Genomic DNA, 21,212 nt, shown 5'->3' with positions numbered 1-21,212 from the left:
TATTTTTCACATCATAACACGTTGACGGCAGCCTGGCAGTAGAGCCTGTAAGTTGCGTTTGGGGGCGCCTGGAGGTCTCTCTGCAGTCCAGGGCCCTGTGCTCTGGGGGAAGGTTACAGTCGTTTATTGAACAAGACACGAAGTGTTGATTTCTCCTTATACAACACCAGGACTGATTTACTCCCACACCACTACTTAAGACTGTCTTCATTGCCATAAGAACACTCGAGTGTGACGAGAATAGGACACGTGAAAGGGTGCGGTGGGACTGTCCTAGCGTGTGGCACTGTCCGCAGCTTAAAGACTGTTTTGAAAACAAAAAGGTAGTATCTTCTATAGCAAGAAGGTGATTTCACAAAGACAGTGCGGCAGGTCCAGTCAGCCCAGGAGTGTCCTGACTTGTGCCCGGTCAGGGTCCTGGCACAAATATGGCCCTGCCTCCCTTTACCGCCTGGGGCAGCCGTCTGGGCAGGGGGCCCCCAATGGCTGTCAGGAATGGGGGTAAACAGCTGTAAACAAACTTGCAGAGTGAGGTCATTTTAAAGGGCTGGTGACCTTACTATATATTTTTGGTTTTTATTTCACAATGGGTCCTGTAATTTCCCAGGATGATGATAGAAGCTTCAGGAGGGCACCTTCTTAGAGATAGCAATGTGGATCAAGACACTCTTGACTTACCTGCTGGGTCAGCAGAGACTCTCCCTGCAGGCTTCTGGGTCACTTCCTCTCTGTCCTCTATGCAGCCAGAGAAGACGCTGCTGGTCTGTATGTGACGTGCTGCTCTGCCCCAGCCTCTTGGCGGAGGTATGGGAGGCTCTTGGGTTGGAATGTGAACACTGATGGAGAATGGCCGACTTCATATGTAACAAGGCGTTCAGATGCTGTGGCATGCTCAGGCTCAAATGATCTAAGGTTACTCCTCACTTCTGCTTATCAAAGTTTCACAGTGAAAGAGATTTTTTTAACTTTTCTATCTGATGGAATATTAGCGTATTCTCTCAACTACTACAACTAGGCATCGTGGGTGTCCTCAGAGCGTTGGACCAGCCTCAGAGCGACACTCGCAGAGCTACGTATGTGATGGGCAGCCCTGGCCCCTCTTTCCCAAGATGGCAGATGGACACGGCGAAAGTGTTTTCATGGCCTCTACTGCCCCATTGCTATTTGAGAGTGAACTCCCGGGGACTCCCCCGGCTGCTTGCGGGTGGAGAGAACCCCACTCAGAAGTGCCCCGGGAGCCCTCAGTGGTTGCTGCTGTGGTTTAGAATGTGTGTGGCTGTATTTGTGCCCTCATGTGCTATTTTAAGACTAACCGCATGCTGCATTTGCACGCTGCCCCTTGTGTTGCTTGGAGCAGGCATAGTATCTGCACCACAGAGGCTGGATTCAGCCAGTCATGTCTTAATCCTGCCGACGCCTCCTGTTGGTGAGTAGAGGGCACCGTCCATGCAGGCCACAGTCGGACACCCTGTGTCCTGTCTGCGCAATGTCCGTGTGAGCCAGGACAGCCGCAGCAGGCTCACTTAGGGACTTTCAGAAATACACAGACACGCAGACACACATAGACAGACTCACACACACATACACATACGCGCGCGCGCGCGCGCACACACACACACACACACACACACACACGAGCTTCTCTACACCTGCTAAGAGGATTCTGGTGTTTGTGTGCTTACACTTAAAGAGGTTGGTGTGTTCTCAGTTTTTCCGGAGAAAACTGTATTTCCACTCTTTTCGTAAAAAAAGAAGTTTGGCTTCAGTGTCTGCTAATGTCTTTTGTGGTAGGGAGGCAGGCTTGCTGTCGGAGCAGTAGGAGATTTTCCAGGTCTGAGCTGACCTTCCTGGTCGTTCGGGAGCAAGTGGCACTGGCCTTTGCCTGGTCTGCTGGAGCTCCTAGGTCAGCAGGCCCTGGCTGGCTTGTTTTACGCACACCTTCTTGAATGAACCAGGCCCAAGAGGATTCTAGTCCTCACGTGAGTGACGCTGGTGGCCTCTCAGTTGAGAGATTAGCTTTTAAAAGCGGAAGCACATTGCCCTCTGAGGGGCTGAGTTTGAACTTGGAGATTTCGGGTGTGGGCCCCAGAGCCCAGCCCTCTTCTCCCTGCTCTGAGGGCCTCGGGGGGTGGGCTTTGTGCTGCTCTCATTCTGTTTTCCTGTCTCAGCCACAGTGTTTGATTGTTGGGAGCTCCTGGCTGGAGGCCAGGTGGAGCCTATGACACTTGAACTTAGGGTAGTGAGTTTGAGCCCCATTTTAGAATGGAGATTACTTAAAATCCTGAAAAAAAAAAAAAGAATAGTTGATTGATTCCTTCATCTTGTTTTTTTTTTAATTTGGTAACTTTCAGTCTTAAGCCAGTATGAACTCAATCGAATGATTCTCATTGGTCATGCAAAATGCTTCATATTTTCTCTAGATTCTCAAATCTCTTCAGCCAGGAAGGTCTTTGGGGACGGGGGGCACGCGCTAGGCCCCACCTGGGGCCCTGGAAGGTGCTTTTCGGGCTGATGTCTTAAGACTGATTCTTTCCTTTATCTTGCAGTTTACCCACACTGCTTCTACCGATGGTCTTGCAGCACGCAGAGCCCAGCAGTGACTACATTTGAAACTTCAACCAGATCTTTCATCTGTTAATCCTTGTTATATGGACCCTGAGATATTTTCTTACAGTATTTAATTACTGAAAAATTCGTGAATAGGATCGAGAAACTCATTTAGCATGTAATGTTTCGTACATTTCTGTAAATTTGTCACTCCCTATAGATAGTTCCTTACTTTCATGTATATCCGGGCTATAAATATCCTTTGGAATCAATTGATGTTCTTATATCGCAGTTTAGTCTTTCAAGTGTATGTACTATCATGGTTGTATGTATAAATCCTACGACAAATACAGGGCTTTTATAACCTGTGCATGTATTGTAATTATCATTGTTTAATTGTTTGTTAAGAAGCCCTGACAGAGAAAAGGATTTTACCACGTTTGTCAAATCACCGTGACACAGCCTGCATTATCCTTTACGAATGTCCCTTAGCTCTACAACCATGGTTTTGATATAATCAGACTTAATTTGCAGCAATTGTCATTGTATTTTAATGACTCACCTTAACTACACTTTTTCTAGCAAGCAATGCTTTCTTCTGCAGTGTGAACAGATTAAAAATATCTGGTGTTAACTATCAGCTAAAGAAACTTGGAGTGGAAAGCTGATTGAAACACTGTGACAATCTCCCAGGGCCGGTATGCTGTTTCTGAGCCTGGTCCCCGGGGGCCTGGGCAGTTTGCCTGCAGTGACCCGCACAACCTGGGAGCTGAGGCCCCAGAAAGCCTGGGTGGGGCAACCTGGCCACCTCTTCCCCGAAACCCTGCCCACCCCCTTCTCCCTCCCCCCCCAACCCGAACCTTAGACCCCTGGCAGCAGAACTCTCAGAGGACCAATCAGGGTGCACTGGTCTCCCACCTCGGGCCAGGGCGCTGGGTGCTCAGCACAGAGCAAGATGCAAGATCCTGGAAACAATGTAGTGCAACTCTAATAAAGGCCTTATTGTTCTTACGGAAATCAGCTGTTTAGATTTGTTTGTAAACAAGTTTACGGAGTGGACCTCATTCTCCATTTGTAGATTTTATTTAATTTTTTTATGTTTCTTTATTATTGAAAGACAGAGAGAGAGAGACAGAGCATGAGCATGGATGCTGCAGAGACAGGAGAAGACACAGAATCCGAAGCAGGCTCCAGGCTCCGAGCTGTCTGTCAGCACGGGGCCCGACGTGGGGCTCGAACTCACAAACTGTGAGATCGTGAGCTGAGCTGAAGTCGAACGCTTAAGTGACTGAGCCACCCAGGCGCCCCATCTCCATGTGTAGATTTTGAGGAGACAGCCATTTCAGGTTATACGAGTAGCCAACGTAACTTATAATTTTGAGGTGGCATATAAAAAAGCCACCCAGGAATGTGCTCAGATCATGGTGCCTTATTTCTTATGCAGCTGGTACAGAGATAGAAACGACATGTCTCTTTACATGTCGTTTCTGCTTTTCATTGGACGTTTGACAGTTTCCCTGTGTTTTTCTATTAATCTTTTGTGAACTTCCTGATTGTATGCCAGAGTAGGTACCGTCTACTTTGAACTATTTTTCTCACGGTATTATTTATTGCTGGCTTTCAAGGCAGTAGTGGAGCGTTTCCCACTGCCAATAAAGACTAGTGAGAACAAGCTGCCATTGACTTGAGAAGTGGCTGCCGTGGTTTTCTCTGGTGCTCGGGGCCATGAAGGCACTTCTGCCACGTGGAAGTAGTAGTGTGGAAACCAGCTGATGGAATACCACAGCTGGGAGTGGAAGTTCAGGACAGGGGTGTCCTCCACAGGAGGGCCAAGTGCCCAGACCCTAGGGTAGCGGCCCCGGAATCAGTGCAGCCGGGGGCCCAGGCAATAGGCCAACGGGGCAGGGCGACTCTTCCACGGTCAGGGCCAGCTGAGGCTGCTCTTCCTCCAGGACCCCAGGAGACTGGAGTGTGTGCGTGTGCGCATGTGTGTACAGGCGCGTGCTTTCCACCCAGTCTCCACTCCTCTTCCATCCTCTGTGTGGGCTTTCCTGTCCTGCTGCTGTCCTCTCAAGGTCCCAAGAAGTGCCCAGGGCCGCATCCTTCCCCATCGTCTCAGCCCCTGGAACCCACTAGGCTGCTTCTCCCGAAGCTCAGACCCAGTGCTGAGTCTCACACCAGCCAGTGTGGCAGGCGGGAGGGTCTGCCCGCACCGGGGGCTGGCAGCCACCACCAGGCCAACTCATGAGGCTCTGGCACAAGATCCCTGTCGCTCGGGCGACTCTGGGACGGTTCCTTCCCTCCCCGCCACGGAGAGCACGTGGCCATCGGGTTGGCGGATGGACACCTTGACCCGTGGTCCGTGTGTGGTGGGCACAGCTGACGATCACTGGGTTTCATCTTCCTGGACTGTCTCTCCTGCCAGGACTGATCGGCTACTCCTCTGAATGCTGCGTTCCCTTTTTGTGGAGTAATCCTTCCCGTCTTTCTTCCGTTAGGGCGTAGTTAGGTTGTTGTCTTCCTGCTCAGAATCTGTGCTGGCTGATTTTTTATTTTTATTTTTTTTCTGCACTTCCTAGTCCTTCGTGTTAAGTGTGAGCTTTGGAACAACGGAGTGCTTCCTTGCTTTTTACATGTAACAATCTGCTCTTCCCCACCAAAGCTGGGCAAGCCTTAGGCATCTGAAAGTTTCTGGAAACAGATCAGTTCACCCCAGGTACATTAAGTTGCAGATGTTTTATTAAAACTTGATTTGGTGGTTCCACTCGTGCCTAAAAAACAAATGTCAGTTGAGAAACAGACCAAGCGCCGAGCAGATGTCGAGAGCTTTCGCCTCTCTGAGAACACTCCTTAGCCATACTTGGTTGTACTCACTCCACACTGAACGTCCGGGGCTTGCAGGCCTTTCCACAGTCCCACCAGGTCCCACCGAAGACCCTTGACTCCCCCGCTGCTAGAAACTCCTACTGGAGGTCACTAAACCCTCATCACTGCTGCCCTTCAGGTCCTGTCTCCAGTGTCACATCGTGTGATCTGAAGGTGATTGTGGCTTCACGTGTTCTTCCTCGCCTATTGCTAGCTGAGCCCTCAGCCCCCCAGAAGGGTGCTCCGTGGTCCGGGGAGTGATCTGTCCCCATGTCCTCTGCAGAGGGGCAGCAGGCACACGCGCAAGTGGGGTTGTTTCCTCCTTCTTGCCGATACGGCTTCGCTTGATGGTGTTTCTCAAGATCTCCGAGCTCTGCTCTCTCTTACCTTCCTGTCGCTTGACTCCTCAGTGGGAACAAGTGGCCCGGATTGTGCTGTTTCTTGTCCTTGTCTTCCTGTTGCACCTTTTCCAGTCCTGCCTCGAGGCCAGCGCTGTGTCTTCAGCCACCATTGCTTGGGCAGAAACTGGTGGGGGGCGGGGAGGCTGCGGCCTGCCAGCCTCGCTGCTTGCTGCCCACTGTCCTGTCCTCCCTCAGTGTATCTTACCTGCCGCCTCTCGTAAGAACATCCGTCCTTGCACCTTCCCTCCTGAGGACCGCAGGGTGGTGTCAAGGTCCTCCGCTTAGCTGCACCTACAAAGACCCCTTTCCCAAATAAAGTCTCATGCACAGGTTCCAGAGATTTGGACATAGATGTGCCTGCAGGGGGCCCACTGCTCACCCCACCTCCTCAGTCCACCTGTTTCTGGAGAAGGCCTGCCTTGCCTGGTCCTGTCCCAGAGCCATCAGGGTGGGGAGGGCGAGCCCCACCCTCCCAAGGGAAGAGGACTCTCGAGTCACAGGAAGGGCCCTGGACTGTCCAGGAAGACAGCAGAAGACAGCGGACAATGGTCAAGAGGACCTCTGGCACGCATCGGGATTACTTCCAGTTGATCTTCTCACTCGAGTGTGCCGAGCCTCTCCTGGCCACGAATGTGTGTGTGTGCCCGGTGGGTGGGGGGGCTCTGCGTTGGTAGAAGACACTTTCAGGGGCTACTGAGACAGAAAGCACTCTGGACAGGTACAAGGACGTGTGGGGAGACAGCGATGCAAGAGGAAACCATCCTGCCCACACGCGAGAGGAAGCAGCATCAGGCCTGGACGCCAGGATGCCAGCCAGGCTGGGCTGTGGTGAGGGCCAGGTGCAGGTTGGCCTGTGTCCCACTGTGCCGCCTCCAAGGCCTCCGTCCGCTGTGAGCCATGGGCATGGTGGCCGCCCACAGGGTTTCGGGGACACGTACCGGGACACATCCAGCAGTTAGAGGGTACGTCGGCCTCTCCTGCGCAAGCGGCGGCCACCGTCCCACTGGCTTGGAGTGTCTTCGGTGCATCCGGCCAGCCATCCTCAGAGGAGGCCAACAGAACCTTTCTCCCCTGGCGCTGGGGGGCGGCCCACAGCTTACACTCCAGGCCTCAGTGCCATGGCTCTGGTTTTCAGGCCACGATGCTCTAAGAAAATTAAGTAAAAGCTATTTTTAAACTTATAATGAGAATAAAATAGTGGAAATTGCTTTACAAATTCTTAACTAGGGGTGCCGGTGTGGCTCAGTTGGTTGAGCGTCTGCCTCTCGATCTCTTCTCAGGTCATAGTCTCACGGTTTGTGGGGTTTGAGCATGGCATCGGTCTCTACGCTGACAGCACGGACCCTGCTTGGCATTCTCTCTCTCCCCTCTCCCGTTCACGCAAGTGCTTGCTCTCAAAATGAACGTAAAAAATATAAAATTAACAAAATATTTAACTTGTAACTAAAGCAGTGACTGAGGGATTGTCACATTGCACAAATAGAGGGTTGAGGGTGTCTTCGTCTCCAACACCTTATTTTCTTTTCCATTTACGTTACCTTTTAAATTTTGTAAAAATTGTATTCATTTTGAGAGGGACAGAGAGAGAGAGAGAGAGAGAGAGAGGAGGAGGGGCAGAGGAGAGGGAGAGACAATCCCAAGCAGGTTCCTCACTGTCAGCACAAACCCGACATGGGACACAACTCTCACCAACAAAAAGATCATGATGTGAGCTGAAATCAAGAGTCAGATGCTAAACAGACTGAGCCACGCAGGTGCCCCTAATTTCGATTTACTTTTTAAAGATTTTAAATAACGTCTGCACAGACCCGTGACCCTCCTACAAGAGTTGTATACTCCCCCGAGTGGCAGCTGAGTGACCCTGGTTTTTTGTTTTCCTTTTTCAAATGTTTTAATGTTTGTTTATTTTTGAGAGGGAGAGAGAGACACACACACAGAATGCTACTGGGGGAGGGGCAGAGATACAGGGAGACATAGAATCCAAAACAGACTCCATGCTCCGGGCTGTCAGTATAGAGCTTGACGCAGGGCTTGAACTCATCAATGATAAGATGATGACCTGAACCGAAGTTGGACACTCAACTAGCTGAGCCACCCAGGGGCCCCTGTTTTTAACGTTTTGCCCAAAGTGCCACCACACTCATTATTTCAAGAGAAACTGTGGTTGCCCCCACCTTGGTTTTTACTCCCCTCCCTACCCCATGTGATACTATTCTAACCGTTCCTCCCCTTGCTTCCCTACAAACTCATTGGTGGCCAGTGTGAGCCCTGGCAAATCCATTTCAGATTTACCCGGTGGCATCTAGGTAATAAAGCGATATGTATTGCTCAGCCACGTGGATTGCAAGGAGGACAACACAAAGGGCTCACGGTGCCACCGTATGTCCCAGCATTTACACGTGAACTCACCCACCGTCTGGGAATTCGACGCCCTGGGTTAGGTCAGGGTATGCATCAATGATTAAGTGACCATGTGGTTTGATACTGGTGGAAGATGGGTGATGCGTTCATGAGGGTTTACTGTACATCTTCCTTTGGCATTTGTGCAGAAGTTTCTAGAATAGAAAACATTAGTGGTTGTTTAGGGATCCCCTCCATGCGATAGATGGTCTCAGCCTGGAACGACTGCTCCCTGGCCCTCACTTTGGAACGTAAAGTAGCCCGGGTTCGAACTTTGAGCTGCACTGGCAGTGGAGACATGTCTCCTCTCACAAATCAGCATGCAAGTGCTACATCACGATCCCGTCTTGACCCTGCTTTCACATTTTGATTCGTGTGACATCAGGATGTGTCCTACAAGCAGTGACATCGTAGACTTGCTGAGAGGTGGCCTATGATGACATCAAAGTCGCGATGGGAGGTAGGTGCTTCGCTACTACTCCCTTTGAGAGGTGGAGTCTAAGGCCTCCCTTCGAGCCTGGGCCGGGCTCAGTGATGTGCTTGACCAAATGGATGTGTAGATGGGATGCCGGGGACCCTGTGGTTCTTGTGTGTGACAGAGTGGTTCGTGGATGTAAGTGGCATGTGCTTGAGACTGGCTTGTTTCTAGGGAAAGAGGGCACTTTGTTTCTCTGCTCTGTAATGTCTAACCGTGGGGTGCCTGTCGAGGCTGCTGTATCATTTCTGGGAGTTGGTGGGGAGTCGGTGGCTTGACGGATCGGTGTCTTGATCTCTGGGCAGTAAGCATTACTGTTCATTAGAATTGCAGCCGGCTTCTCCCTTTGCTCCCAGAAGCTCCCTGCTTTTCATGCAGACAGCATTCCCTGTGCTGTGATTGTCTCCCAGCTGCAACACGGTCCCTCCAGAGAGGATTACTTGGGTTATTTATTTATTTATTTATTTGTGTTTATTCCTTTTTGAGAGAGGGAGACAGGGTGTGAGCAGGGGAGGAGCAGAGAGACAGGGAGACAGAATCAGAAGCAGGCTCCAGGCTCCCAGTTTACAGCACAGAGCTGGACGAAGGGCTCGAACCCACAAACCTCGAGATCATGACCTGAGTCGAAAGTTGGACGCTTGACCTAGTGGGCCACCCTGGTGGCCCTTTTGTGTGTTGTGTTTGCATGTGTGAGTACATGTTTAACTCACAGTAATAGAATTTATTACTTGTAGCAAAGTCATCATTTACGAGGAACAAACACTGGAGGCCATGAGGAGATGTATGCTGGCAGGTTGCAGCAGTGATTTCCGTTTGCACGAAGAGAGAACTTTATGCAGCTACAAATCTTTGGAAACGTGTCATTTTCTGTATTTTCTCAATGTGTCTGAAAACCGGTTGAGCTATTTGGTTAGTCAAATGCACTTCCTCCTTCCCTCCTTCGGATTTCTTCACAAAGCCGTGTGAAGTGTGGGAGGATGTCCTGGAGTCCTGAAGAGGTCTGCACGCCTGACGGCTTGCCCTGGCATCAGACGTCCTCCTGACGTTTTTACTCTTCATCATGTTACACGCGGATCCCTGCAGATGCCTGGGATTTCCTCAGTGGATCGCTGGGTTTCAGAGAGAGACCTGTGAGCAGCCTCTCACCTTCCGCCAGGAAGAGAGGTCTGTGCCTTATCAAAATGAACGGAATCTTGCCATTTGCAACTAGGTGGATGGAACTGGAGGATATTATGCTAAGTGAAATTAGCTTCTCAGTCAGAGAAGCTGCCAGAGATTGCTGTCTGGGTGGCAGCCGCGTTGCTCCTGACTCCTTCCTGCTGATATATTTCCTTTGCCCTAGAAGGAAGGCAGCCTGCTTTCCACCCGGCCTTTTGTCCACAGGCAAACCTCTTGTGCTCAATGCTTTGCAACGCACTGGGGTACCTGCTTCCTGTTGCCAGTGTACGTTTGCCAGGGAAGCCCATGAGGCACTGATTTTCCAAACTGTCCCCCATCCAGGGACTCTGCTTTAAAGGAGTTGACAATGAAAAATCAGAAGGGAGGCTTCCAGACTGCTTCCACCAAAGCTCCACAGGGAGGAACTGGTCAATAAATAACAATGATGATTATGATGATAATCATAATCAAAATAAGAATAACAAGTGAGAAGAAACACACTGGGGACATAAGTTGTTCAGCTCAGATGAAAATGGAATTAAGATGGGACTGCGGACATGACCACTATTTTCCAGGCAAGCTAGGTGTCCTGAGGGTAAGAAGGAAACGTCTGTGGGGTTGGCATGAAAGGAAGCACCGATCACAAGCGCACTGCATCCTGAGCTACGTAGGGCAGGAAGGCTTCTGGCTCTGGCCTTCCACTCACAACCGGTGGGCAGAGGCCCTCGTGATCTATCTCAGCGTTGGCTTCTCTGTGCTGGCTGGCAGCCATGTCTGTGGAATTGGGCTCTGGTCCCCGAGTCTTTGAATGGACTGTCTGCCCTGACCACCTGGGGAAGAACAATGCTCATGCTCCAACACTGGACTTCTCATCATGTGGTTACCTCACAGCGACCTGTGGAACAGGGTCACCGACAGCCCTCCGGCTAACAAGCACACAGGTCTCAGTAAGGGAGGGCAATGTGTCCTTGGGAATCGCCATGGGTTAGCTGCTTGTGAATGCTGGGCACTCTCTGAGTAACAGTTACATGGTTCCTGACTCTGACCTCTGATCTCCAACTCCCCTTGCACACAAGTGAAGATGGCTCCCTCCCAATACCACTTGCCCCATCCCAGAAGACTTTTTGCCTTCTCTTGCCAAGAGAGGTGTCACAGGTGAGCCCATGGAGAACCCACTGTCCATGTTCCCTTGGATCTAGGGCAACGTAGCAGGACTCCACACTTAAAATCAGAGAGACATAGTTCCAGGCTAGGAAACTCAGTCCCTCACTGGAAAACCGGATTAGGAAGAGATCAAGGGAATCAGAAGGGATACAGTTGGGTCCCAACTCTCTGTCCCAGATGATACTAAAATAAATCTGTGAAGGAAGTGACCGGCACAATTGCCCAGGGAAGCTTCATGTCCTATGACTATGGAAAACCTGTGGGTTGTAGAGAAATAGAACCTATTTTAGTTACACCTGGGAGCTTCAATGCAGCAAAAGAAACCCCCAACATCTGACATCAAACAGTGTAGGGGGGGTGGGGCACTTGCCAGCTTTGCAGCTTTTCCTGTCCGTGGGTAAAAGCAGTGGTGATCTGGAGGGCAGAGTCTCCATACGAGCCGATGCCCAAGTGTGTAGGACTGGGTTCTGATTCTGTTTAGTTCTTTTTGAGTCGTTTCTTTGACGATCACCTGCTGGCGCAACGGCTGGGCATGCAGGATCCCTGAAAGTCTCCAAAAGCAGGATGTTGAGGCAGTCTATGGCGGGGGCAAAGAGCACAGTAATAGTCACTGCACCAACAAGAGACTTCAACGCCCAACGGTTTGAGGAGGACAACATGTTTTCGTTGACATCAGAAATTAGTTGTTCGGGGGGTTGAAAACAACCTTCACGTGTGCTCACTGGGAGTTAATCGGCCCTACGTGCAAAGAGAAAGAGTGAAAGCATGTCATTGGCAGCAACGTGGATGCAACGGGAAGGTTGTATGCTGAGCGACATAAGTCAGTCAGAGGAGGATACGTATCATATGTTTTCACTCACATGTGCTTCCTGAGAAGCTTAAGAGAAGACCGAGGGGAAGGGAAGGGGAAAAAATAGTTACAAACAGAGAGGGATGGAGGCAAACCATAAGAGACTCTTAAATACAGAGAACAAATGGAGGGTGGATGGGTGGTGGGGGAGAGGGAAAATGGGTGATGGGCATTGAGGAGGGCTTGTTGGGATGAGCACTGGGTGTTGTATGGAATCTAATTTATCAGTAAAGTATGAAAGAAAAGAAGACTAGCTAGCCCTATCTATGTGATTTTTTTTCCCCTTCTGACCGTGGCCCTAAAGGCCACATCTCTGTCAACTTTTGCCACAGCAGTGAGGCCAACCGTCTCTCAATATCACCTGCCACTACCCACGAGCAAGCCTCTTGTGCTTCACACATTCATGTCCCCAGTACCTCCTGTTCCCAAGATACATCTGGCAGACACCAGAAGAGCATCAGTTCCTCAAGCCATTCCAAATCGATGGGAACTTGGCAAGACTCCACCAATCAAAGTGGAGACAAAGGCTGCCCGACTCCAGCACGAATGTCTCCCAATGAACACACGGTGAGGATACGTGTAAGAAAATGGAAAAGATACACTGAGGGCTAAAGTTCTTCATCTCAGGTGAAAACAGAAAGAAGCTGGAGCTGATGTTACTAGCACAACTCCCTGGGCAAGTGTGGGTTCCAAGGAGTGAAAAAGACCTGTGGCCTGAAGAGAAATGGAACACCCACTAGCTGTACCAGGGAGTCCCGTGAGCAACGTCATGCACCCCAACGTCAATATGGTCAGCAAAGTGTCAAGCTCTGGCCAGGTTTCAAGCCATTCCCATCTGTGGATAGAGAGGCCCTTGTGACTCACAAGGTAGGCTCTTGCTCCTGGCGAGTCTTCAGATTCAGGCTCTGGTATTTTAGTCTTGGAGTATCGTTGTGCCCCAACCTGCTCGGTGAATGAACTTTACACGCACGGTCCCTGAGTGTCTCAGGGGGTAGGTAGCTCAGGCTTTCCCGGAAGGGGTGGGTAGAGAGCAGGGCAATGGTCCCATGGCGACAGAAACCAGCCAGACACAGAGTTCTTACTGGCAGGAGGTCAACCTTTCCTTTTCGATATCAGAAATTAAGTGCTATGCGATGACACACGGTGTGAGTGCAGGCTCCCCGGGAAGGACTGGGCACGGTCTGACTGACAGCCCTGTAGCTCCTCAACATGGCCCTAGGCCCTTGATCCAGAAAGGAGATCGGATCCTTCCGAACCTCCTCTGCCCCTATGCACAAAGCAAGCCTCTTGGGCTGAACAGTTCCGATCCCCGATGACATCTTTGGCCAAGGTAGGCCTTGCAGAGGAGGCCCATGGATTCATATTGCCCAGGCCATCCTAGATTCCTGGCAACTGGTCGCAACTCCATGATTACCGTCAGAAAATGCTCCTAGATGATGTCTGTGAATGTCCCATAATGATATCCTCATTAATGAAAGAGCAAGGGAATCTGAAGGGATGCACTGAAGGCCAGATGTCTTCCTCACCGAAGAAAATGGTATAAAGCTTCCAATGAAGTCACTAGCACTTTTTCCTGGGCCAGGTTGGTGTCAGCACTAACCTCAGTGGGCCAGGCCTCAGGGGAACCTCCAGTAGCTACACTTAGGAGCCCTGTATGTAAAAGGGCTATCACTTTCTTCCATTCCTTTCCTTCAGCGATAGAGCAGTGGTGATTTGAAGGATCTTATCTGGCTCCTGGCTGACCCCCAAGTCCCTGGAGATGGTCTCTGGTCTTTACTTACGGAGATTCTTGTTTCTACCTCCTTAGGCAAGGTATGCACTTTGCTTGGACAAACCATTAGCATCTCAGAACTTAGGAAGCACAGGCATTCCAGGAGGTTGGGAGAGAGCAGGAAGTAACCATCTGAGCCAACACAATCCTGCCTGGCCCTGACTTCTTAGGAATGCAAGGACAACCTTTCTTCCCCAACATGGCAAACGGATTGCTGTGGGGTAGCACACCACCGAGTGGGAGCTCGCCTAGAGCTTCTTGTCACTGTCTGAGGACAGACCAGTTGCTCCTGAATCTGGCCCCTGATCCCAGTCTCTTCTTGACCCTGAAGTGAGGTGGGCTCTTTCCAGCACCACCTGCTTTGAATTGCATGAGCGTCTTATATTCTCTATTCTATTTAACATCTAACCTGATCGCTTTGCAGCATGACCGCTGTTTCTGGACTGCATTCACCACACAGGGACACATCACTGTGTGTTTTTATGTCTCGGGCCACATAGACTTTACAATAACCTATGTTGCTAAAGTGCAAAGTCTCCCAATGGTTGAGCTGTGAGTACTTCTGTGGGATTGCCAAACAGGAAAGTGATATCTGACAGAAATATAGAAATATCTCAATTCACTTGAAAGACAGTCTGTCAGTTGTGGTTCCTGCATATGGTCACGTTCTCCTATCACCTAGAAATGAGGAGGTCGCATATTTAGAAACACCTGTGAGTAGAAAATGTCATAAAGAAACGTTGAATCTTCACGACAGCACATTCTTCTGTCCTATTTTCCTTCATGTATTCTAAATATCTGAGTGGCAACCATTAGATTTTATTCGACTACTGCTGAGGTAGAAGCATAAAGAGAAACTAAATAGAAATATTCTTGGAATAAGTGAGTCAGTCACAAGAAATCATTAGGCTTTTTGTTTGTTTTATTTCTTTTGTCGGTTTTCAGTCCTCTTTGTAATATGTCCACAACGATGCCTCCAGTTTTGCTTTGGTTTTTAGCATCGCTTTGTTTATTCGGGGACTTTTATCATTCCATACAAATTTTACGATCTTTTGTTCTGTGAAAGATGGTGGTGGTATTTTGATATGCATTGCGCTAACGTGTCGATTGCTTGGGGTAGTATAGACCTTTTAACCACGTTGTACTCCAAACCACGGGCATGGAGAGGTTTCCCATTTCTTTGTGTCCTCTCGCATTTCGTTCATGAGATTTCAGAGTACAGATTTTATACCTCTCCGTTAGGGTAATTTCTATGTAACTGACAAAGTATCTTTGGTGCAACTGGCAATAGCTTAAAGCTCTCCCATCACGTTTGCTCTAAAAATGAGAGGCAGATATTCCAGGAGAAATCATGTCAGCACTTCCTGTCCATTTGAGTTCACCTTGCCATCCTAATTCCCACATATGTACTGGCGCACACACACACACACACACACACACACACACACACTGAACGGTGTTCAAGAGAGACTGGACACTGGGCAATAACAAGACAGAAGGAAGAAACAGGTGAGCGAGAGCTCTGCCATGGGGCAGCAGCATCCATTGTCACAGCTGCATGCACAAAGGCCCAAAGATGGGCAAGAGATTCTTAACGTATGTAGGTTTCTGCTGCACCCAGGACCATCCTTGACCCAGCCTCCAGAGGAAAGGACTAGGGTCCTACAGTCCACCTCTCTGGGCACCTGGAATTATGATGAACTAACTCCCAGTAGTTTCACAATAGCTAAAGAAGAAAAGGCTTTGGTGTTCTCCCATAATCAGTTGTGTTGCCAGTGGGTTTCTCCTGAGTTCCGTAAAATCATAAAGCGTCAACTGGCCTTGGTTCTCGATCAATGCCTCACTGTGTTCTGAGAGACTAGAGAAGGACTTGATACTTGCTGAAGCCTTTAGAGCCTAGAGAGGTTTGGGGACCTGGGGCGGTGAGGGGTGGGGATAGGGAGGGACATGTCAGAGCCCTGTACACTGACTCCAGAGCCCAAGTCCAGTAACAGTCCGGGGTCCCCGGGCTCTTCATTGGGAAACAGGGGGTTCATTTTGCTGGCCGACGGGAGGATGCCTCACGAGTCACGAGTATACACTGGGGGTGGACAAAGGGGAACGACAGAAACCTGAGGTCCATAGCACAGCTCTTGGGCGTGTGGCTTATGAGCTTTACTCAGGGACCTTCGAGGGCCACGTTAGCTTAGGTTTAGGTCCGATTAGGTTAAGCTGGGGTCAGGGCGCTGATTCTGTTTGGTGGTCTTCATGCCTGCGGCTGCAGTGCTAGCGCCGGGCACCAGGGAACAGGCAGCCTCCTGTGTCCGTGGTGCACACTGAGACTTGCTGGAGGAACGGAACAAGGGAAAGTTCGTGCAGAGGTCATTCTGGAATCCCCCTGCCTCAGATACAACAGGAATCTCCCATGAGTAGCAGTTATCTCCACAGAGTAAGCCCATTAAATCTAGACACAGGGCTCCACAGTCCTTCGATTTCTTCATTCAGTAACTGCTCCAAGCACGCACTTTGCGCTAGGGGATCTGGCGGGCCTAACTGAAAGGCTGGCAATGACAAAGCGGTCCCCGCCTGCCAGGTCTCCACAGTCTGGTGGGGAGATGAACGAAGGTATGAGACACAAGAGTTGTCCCAATAAAAAGGGAAGGGGTTCAAGGACTGTAATAGTGAAAAAAAACAAGTGTGCTGTGAGGACAGCCTGGGGAGTCACTGGAGGTGACATCTGCTGGGACCAGAATGACAAGAGGGAACCACCCTGCCCGTGTCTACAACGTGTCAGGAGAAGATATTGCTGTGGCCAAGAATAGGAGACAGAATCGAGTTTGTCCAGACACATCAGAAAGGTGGATAATGTGGCTGTGGGATCCCGGGAGGGGAGAGGCAGAGAAGAGCCAGACCATAGACCAGATGCTGGGACCTGGTAGACTATTAGCTTTCCGTTCCTCTCTGACAGACTTGTCTAGCTATTTAGAACCTTAAAACTACAAATATTGAATAGCTCACAATTTTTGTAGGAGAGGAATCCAGTCACAGCATAGCTGTGTGACCATGCCTCAAAGTAAGTCTCTATGAAGCCAGGGTTGTGGTCTCAACGGAGACTCAAAAGGGCGATACTTCCCTTCCAAGCTCACTCACACAGACAGTGTCAGAACTCAGTTGCAACTGAGAGCCTATTTCAATCTTTTGCCTTGGAAACTTGCTTCTTACTCTCCTCTATCATGTTCTCATATGGTATTCCCTAACTGAGGTGTTTGAGTCCCTATTTGCAGGGTTAGCGGACAGACAGCGGGAGCAAATGAGGACAGAGAGCAGAGAGAGAGAGGGAAAAGGGAAGGAGAGAGAGAGAGAGAGAGAGAGAGAGAGAGAGAGAGAGATACAGAGAGAGAGAGAAAGAGGAGCAGACAGACAGAGAGAGATGGAACAAACACGGGACAAAGCAAGTCAGAAGCAAGTGACAGAATTTCTGTCCTGAAATCTGGAAACTGACCTTCCCTCACTAACAGCTTAGTGGTTTCACAAGGAGTGACGTTTCCTGACTGGACACAGATCACTGTCTGTGTCCCCGGGGGATGTCCGGGAGAGTGTGTTCAGCAGGCTCACCCAGAACTGAGAACGGTGGCTACATTTTGGAAATGGCAGGAAGTGGTAAACATCCAGCCTCACTCGTCATCAGAAAAGTGAACATAGGACGATGAGTTTGGTGTAATTTCTCATCCACAAAACTAGCAAAAATGACTCATCGCACTCCTGAAACCAGACCCCTTGTTGTGCATTAGAGATCAGGGCACTCATTTTTCAGTAGCGGGAGGGGCCTCGACTCTCTTACTGGAGGGTGATTGTTGCCATGATTTCAGTTGCCATCACCTTTGATTCCGGTGGGGAGGGGTCTGATTCTGGAGAGCAAAGACAGTGACTAGGGATTTGCACAGACTTTCATGTAGGCATGTGTCATCTCTGCTTTTGCTCTAAGAGCCCTGAATGGGACACCTCCTTCTCAGACAGAGAGGATCCGATTCCTCTGGCTACAGGACCATGATACAGCATCTAGAATGATGGTGCCAGAGAGAATGTCACACACTGTTGTCAAAACCGTTGCATGGGCCATGACCGAGGGAGTGGGCTGTTTAGATTTCTGTTTCTTATTTTAATTTAAATTTTAGTTAGTTAACGTATAGGTTTCAGAAGTCGAATTCCGTGATTCATCAGTTACGTACAACACCCAGTGCTCATCACAAGTGCCCTCCTTGGTACCCACCACCCATCTAGCCCATCTCTCACCCACATCCCTCCATCAACTCTCAGTTTGTTCTTTAGCATTAAAAGTCTACCTCTTTTCTAGGTCCACCTGGGTGGCTCAGTCGGTTGAGTGTCTGACTTCGGCTCAGGTCATGATCTCAATCTGTGAGTTTGGGCCCCGCGTCAGGCTCTGTGCTGACAGCTCAGAGCCTGGAGCCTGCTTCGGATTCTGTGTCTCCCTCTCTCTCTGCCCCTCCCCCGCTCATGCTCTGTCTCTCTCGGTCTCAGAAATAAATAAACATTAAAAAAAATTTTTTTAAGTCTACCTCTCTTCTCGTCCTCACCTTCTCATATGTTAATTGCCACATACTAGTGAAATTGTATCTTTGTCTTTCTCAGATGGACTCATTTAGCTTAGCACAATACGTTCTAGTTCCATCCACATAGTTTCAAATGGCAAGACTCCATGCTTTTTGATGGCTGAGTAATATTCTCATCAAGACAAAACCTTCTGCACAGTGGAGGAAACAATGAACACAACTAAAAGCAGCCCACAGCATGGGAGAAGATATTTGCAAGACACATATGTGAGAAAGGGTTAGGATCAAAATGTAGAAACACCTTATCAAACTCAGCACCCAAAACCAAACAGCCCAGTTATGAAATGGGCAGAAGGCATGAATAGACACTTGCCCAAAGAAGACTTCCAGATGGCTAACAGACATATGGAAAGATGCTCAACATCACTGTGCATTAAGGAATGCAGAGCAAAACCACGATGAGAGACCACCTCACACCTGCTAGAATGGCTAAAATGAACCACACAAGAAAGAACCGTTGTCGGTGAGAGTTGGAGAAAGGGGAACACTCTTGCACTGCTGGTCACAATACAAACTGGTGCAGCCACCCTGTTATGACTTTTTAAAGAAGCAACGTCAGCAAGCGCTCCCCCTTCTATGGCTACTTGTTGTTCCCATTTATGTGTACTCTTAAGGGCACTGGCAGCAGGCCAAGAGTTTTCCCTATGAGGAGTAGGGTAACAAAAAATTGAAAACCAATGTAAATGGAGATTTAAAGATACGAAGTAGGGTTTACCCAGTTGAAATGAAAATAAGAATAAAAACAGAAACAAAACAGTTTGCCCAACAAAAAAGCCAAACTCACACTGTGATTCCACTCTCTGAAAATAATGCTTAAGGTAGAAAAACAGTGTAGGCTGTGATTGCCCTTGAATGCCAGGATTCTTATTTCCTTCATCAGCCTTATTTTGTCTATCCAAAGAACACAGAAAGCTACCGGCAAACGTAACCTGGTTTGGTTAAGCTGCTTCCAAATCTAAGGAAAGTCAATCAGGAAGAGGAGCCAATGGAGGTTTCCAAAGAGCATGACTTGATTGTCACAGGAATGGAGAAGTCCTTGGAAAAACTAAAGAGGCCTAGGAGATTTCTGCCACAATGCTATAATTTGGTGAGACAAATTGCCAGATAGATACCCGATCCCCTCCAGTTTAAACCTACGTTCCAGGAATAAATACACAGGTGAGATGATAACACATCTTTTATTCAATATAAAACCACACTTTTCCAAAAGCTCTCATTCATTCCTTTCCGAGACCTTCGTGCCAAGTTTTCCTTTCGGAGGAAGGTTCCTTTGAAGTGCAGGTCTCTGCTCTCAATGACCCGTGCTGTTGTCTCCCATCCCTACTAACCACATGGACCCCCTTTTCACCTCTGTCTTCCTCATTGGCAGTGATCTCCACATGGGCACAGATCACATTTTGTCCCGGTCACTAATGAAGATATAGTGCTGGACCCAGAGGAAGGATGGGTGGCCTTTAAAGGAATTCATACAGAATGAACCTGTTATTTGACTTGCGTCATGAGCGTCAAAACTACAGGCCCAGGATGGCATGCACGGAGGATTTCCCACTAGCCTTCCATTGTTAAGCTGCCTTTGTCTATCTGTAAGACATTGTCATCCTCATTCTTCTTCAATACCTGCACAACTACTGCTAACTATTTCTGCACGGGAAAGAGAGGAGTCTCTATGCAATGTGACTTAGAGGACATTGTAACTTCTTCTAAGGTACTTCTTTTTTTTAAATTTTTTTCATGTTCATTCATCTTTGAGAGACAGAGAAAGACACAGCATGAGTAGGGAAGGGGCAGAGAGAGAGGGAGACACAGGCTCTGAGCTATCAGCACAAGGCCCGACAAAGGGCTCGAACTCACAGACAGCGAGATCATGATCTGAGCCCAAGTCGGACACTCAACTCACTGAGCCACCCATGTGCCACCCCCAACGTAGTTCAGAACCCACAGCAGTCCTGGCAAGGGTGCCATAACTACAATCTCATGTAATTCACCTACTAAACGATTGGACAGGTACTCATTTCATTTTGTTTCGTTTTCAAATTGCAGTTTTTGTAGTCTCTTTGATTTCAAAAGGTTAATACAAAGAGTTAAGTAGTTTCACGGTCCAAATATTACCCAGTGTGCATTTTTGCAGGTACACATTTCAATCTCCTTCACGTGGTGCGAAAACTACCCCAGCAGCCACCTTCGCTCTAGTACTATCAAACTATTATCACAGTAGGGTCTGTTACTTGATACTCTACTCGCTCTCACTCTCTCCCTTTGTCTCTTCCTCACGATCTCGCTCTCTTATTTCCGGTGATTCTTTACTTCTAACCCGTGAATGATTACAATATTACATGGTACTTGTAGATTTCTGACTGACATAATTCACTTAGTCCAATAATCGATAGTTTCAACAAACCATTACAAGTTGAAACTTTACACTCTATCACTGGGCTGAAAAGTACATATCTTAGTGGCTGACCCAGGAAGGAAACACACCTGTGTCAAACCCATACAAAAAAAACAAGGCTGCTAATGTGGAACCAGGTCGCTGAAGAAGCGGCATAAGACCAGCCTTGCCTTCCAGCCCAGCAGATTCTCAGGCCCTCCTCCCCACCAAGAGGGCTAGCGCAAACCAAAACCTGGCCATTCTCTCCTGTCTGCCCCACCTGGCTGGAAACCAAAAGGAAGCCCCCCGAGCGTCCCCAGAGAACCTCACCAGCCCAAGCCCAATACCGCAGATGGGCCTCGTGAATTGACAGAGGCTCTGGGGAGGAGGGCTGAGAGGCAGGGCAGAGGTAGAGGACCCAGGGAGCCCAGGACTGGGGCACAGTCAATATCTGAGAACTCACTGCGCCTCCCAGCCTCCTGGGTCCTTGTATAAATAGGCCCCAACCCAAACCTCCAACATGCGAACCCCTACCGAGACCCCAGCCCCGCCCTCTCTTCCTGCTCCCTGCACCTGTGGGTGGTGTGTCAGGGAAATTGCAAA

At 49.2% G+C, this 21,212-nt stretch overlaps 2 protein-coding genes across 5 annotated transcripts in view; one reads left to right on the top strand and one right to left on the bottom strand.

Moving 5' to 3' along the window:
* Positions 1-21,212, bottom strand: part of LOC147575923 (liprin-alpha-1-like) — a 547,540-nt gene that overhangs the window by 288,577 nt on the left and 237,751 nt on the right. The window lies entirely within an intron of this gene.
* Positions 1-21,212, top strand: part of LOC147575926 (liprin-alpha-1-like) — a 360,673-nt gene that overhangs the window by 269,367 nt on the left and 70,094 nt on the right. For 2 of the 4 annotated variants that reach the window (XM_086679724.1, XM_086679728.1), the window contains one exon: positions 2,547-3,564. The exons of 1 other annotated variant lie outside the window; for it this stretch is intronic. In XM_086679724.1, the coding sequence (XP_086535850.1) occupies positions 2,547-2,600 (54 nt within the window). In that variant the 3' untranslated portion in view covers positions 2,601-3,564. Of the gene's footprint in view, positions 1-2,546; positions 3,565-21,212 lie in introns of those variants that run through there. One more of the 4 variants, XM_086679726.1, reaches the window with a different exon arrangement.

This window comes from Puma concolor, chromosome D2 (genome assembly GCF_028749965.1).
Source record: "Puma concolor isolate L17-30 chromosome D2, mPumCon1.1.hap2, whole genome shotgun sequence".
In the NCBI taxonomy this organism is placed as follows: Eukaryota; Metazoa; Chordata; class Mammalia; order Carnivora; family Felidae; genus Puma; species Puma concolor.
The sequence above is the reverse complement of the archived record's forward strand: the minus strand, read 5'-3'. Positions and strand labels throughout refer to the sequence as shown.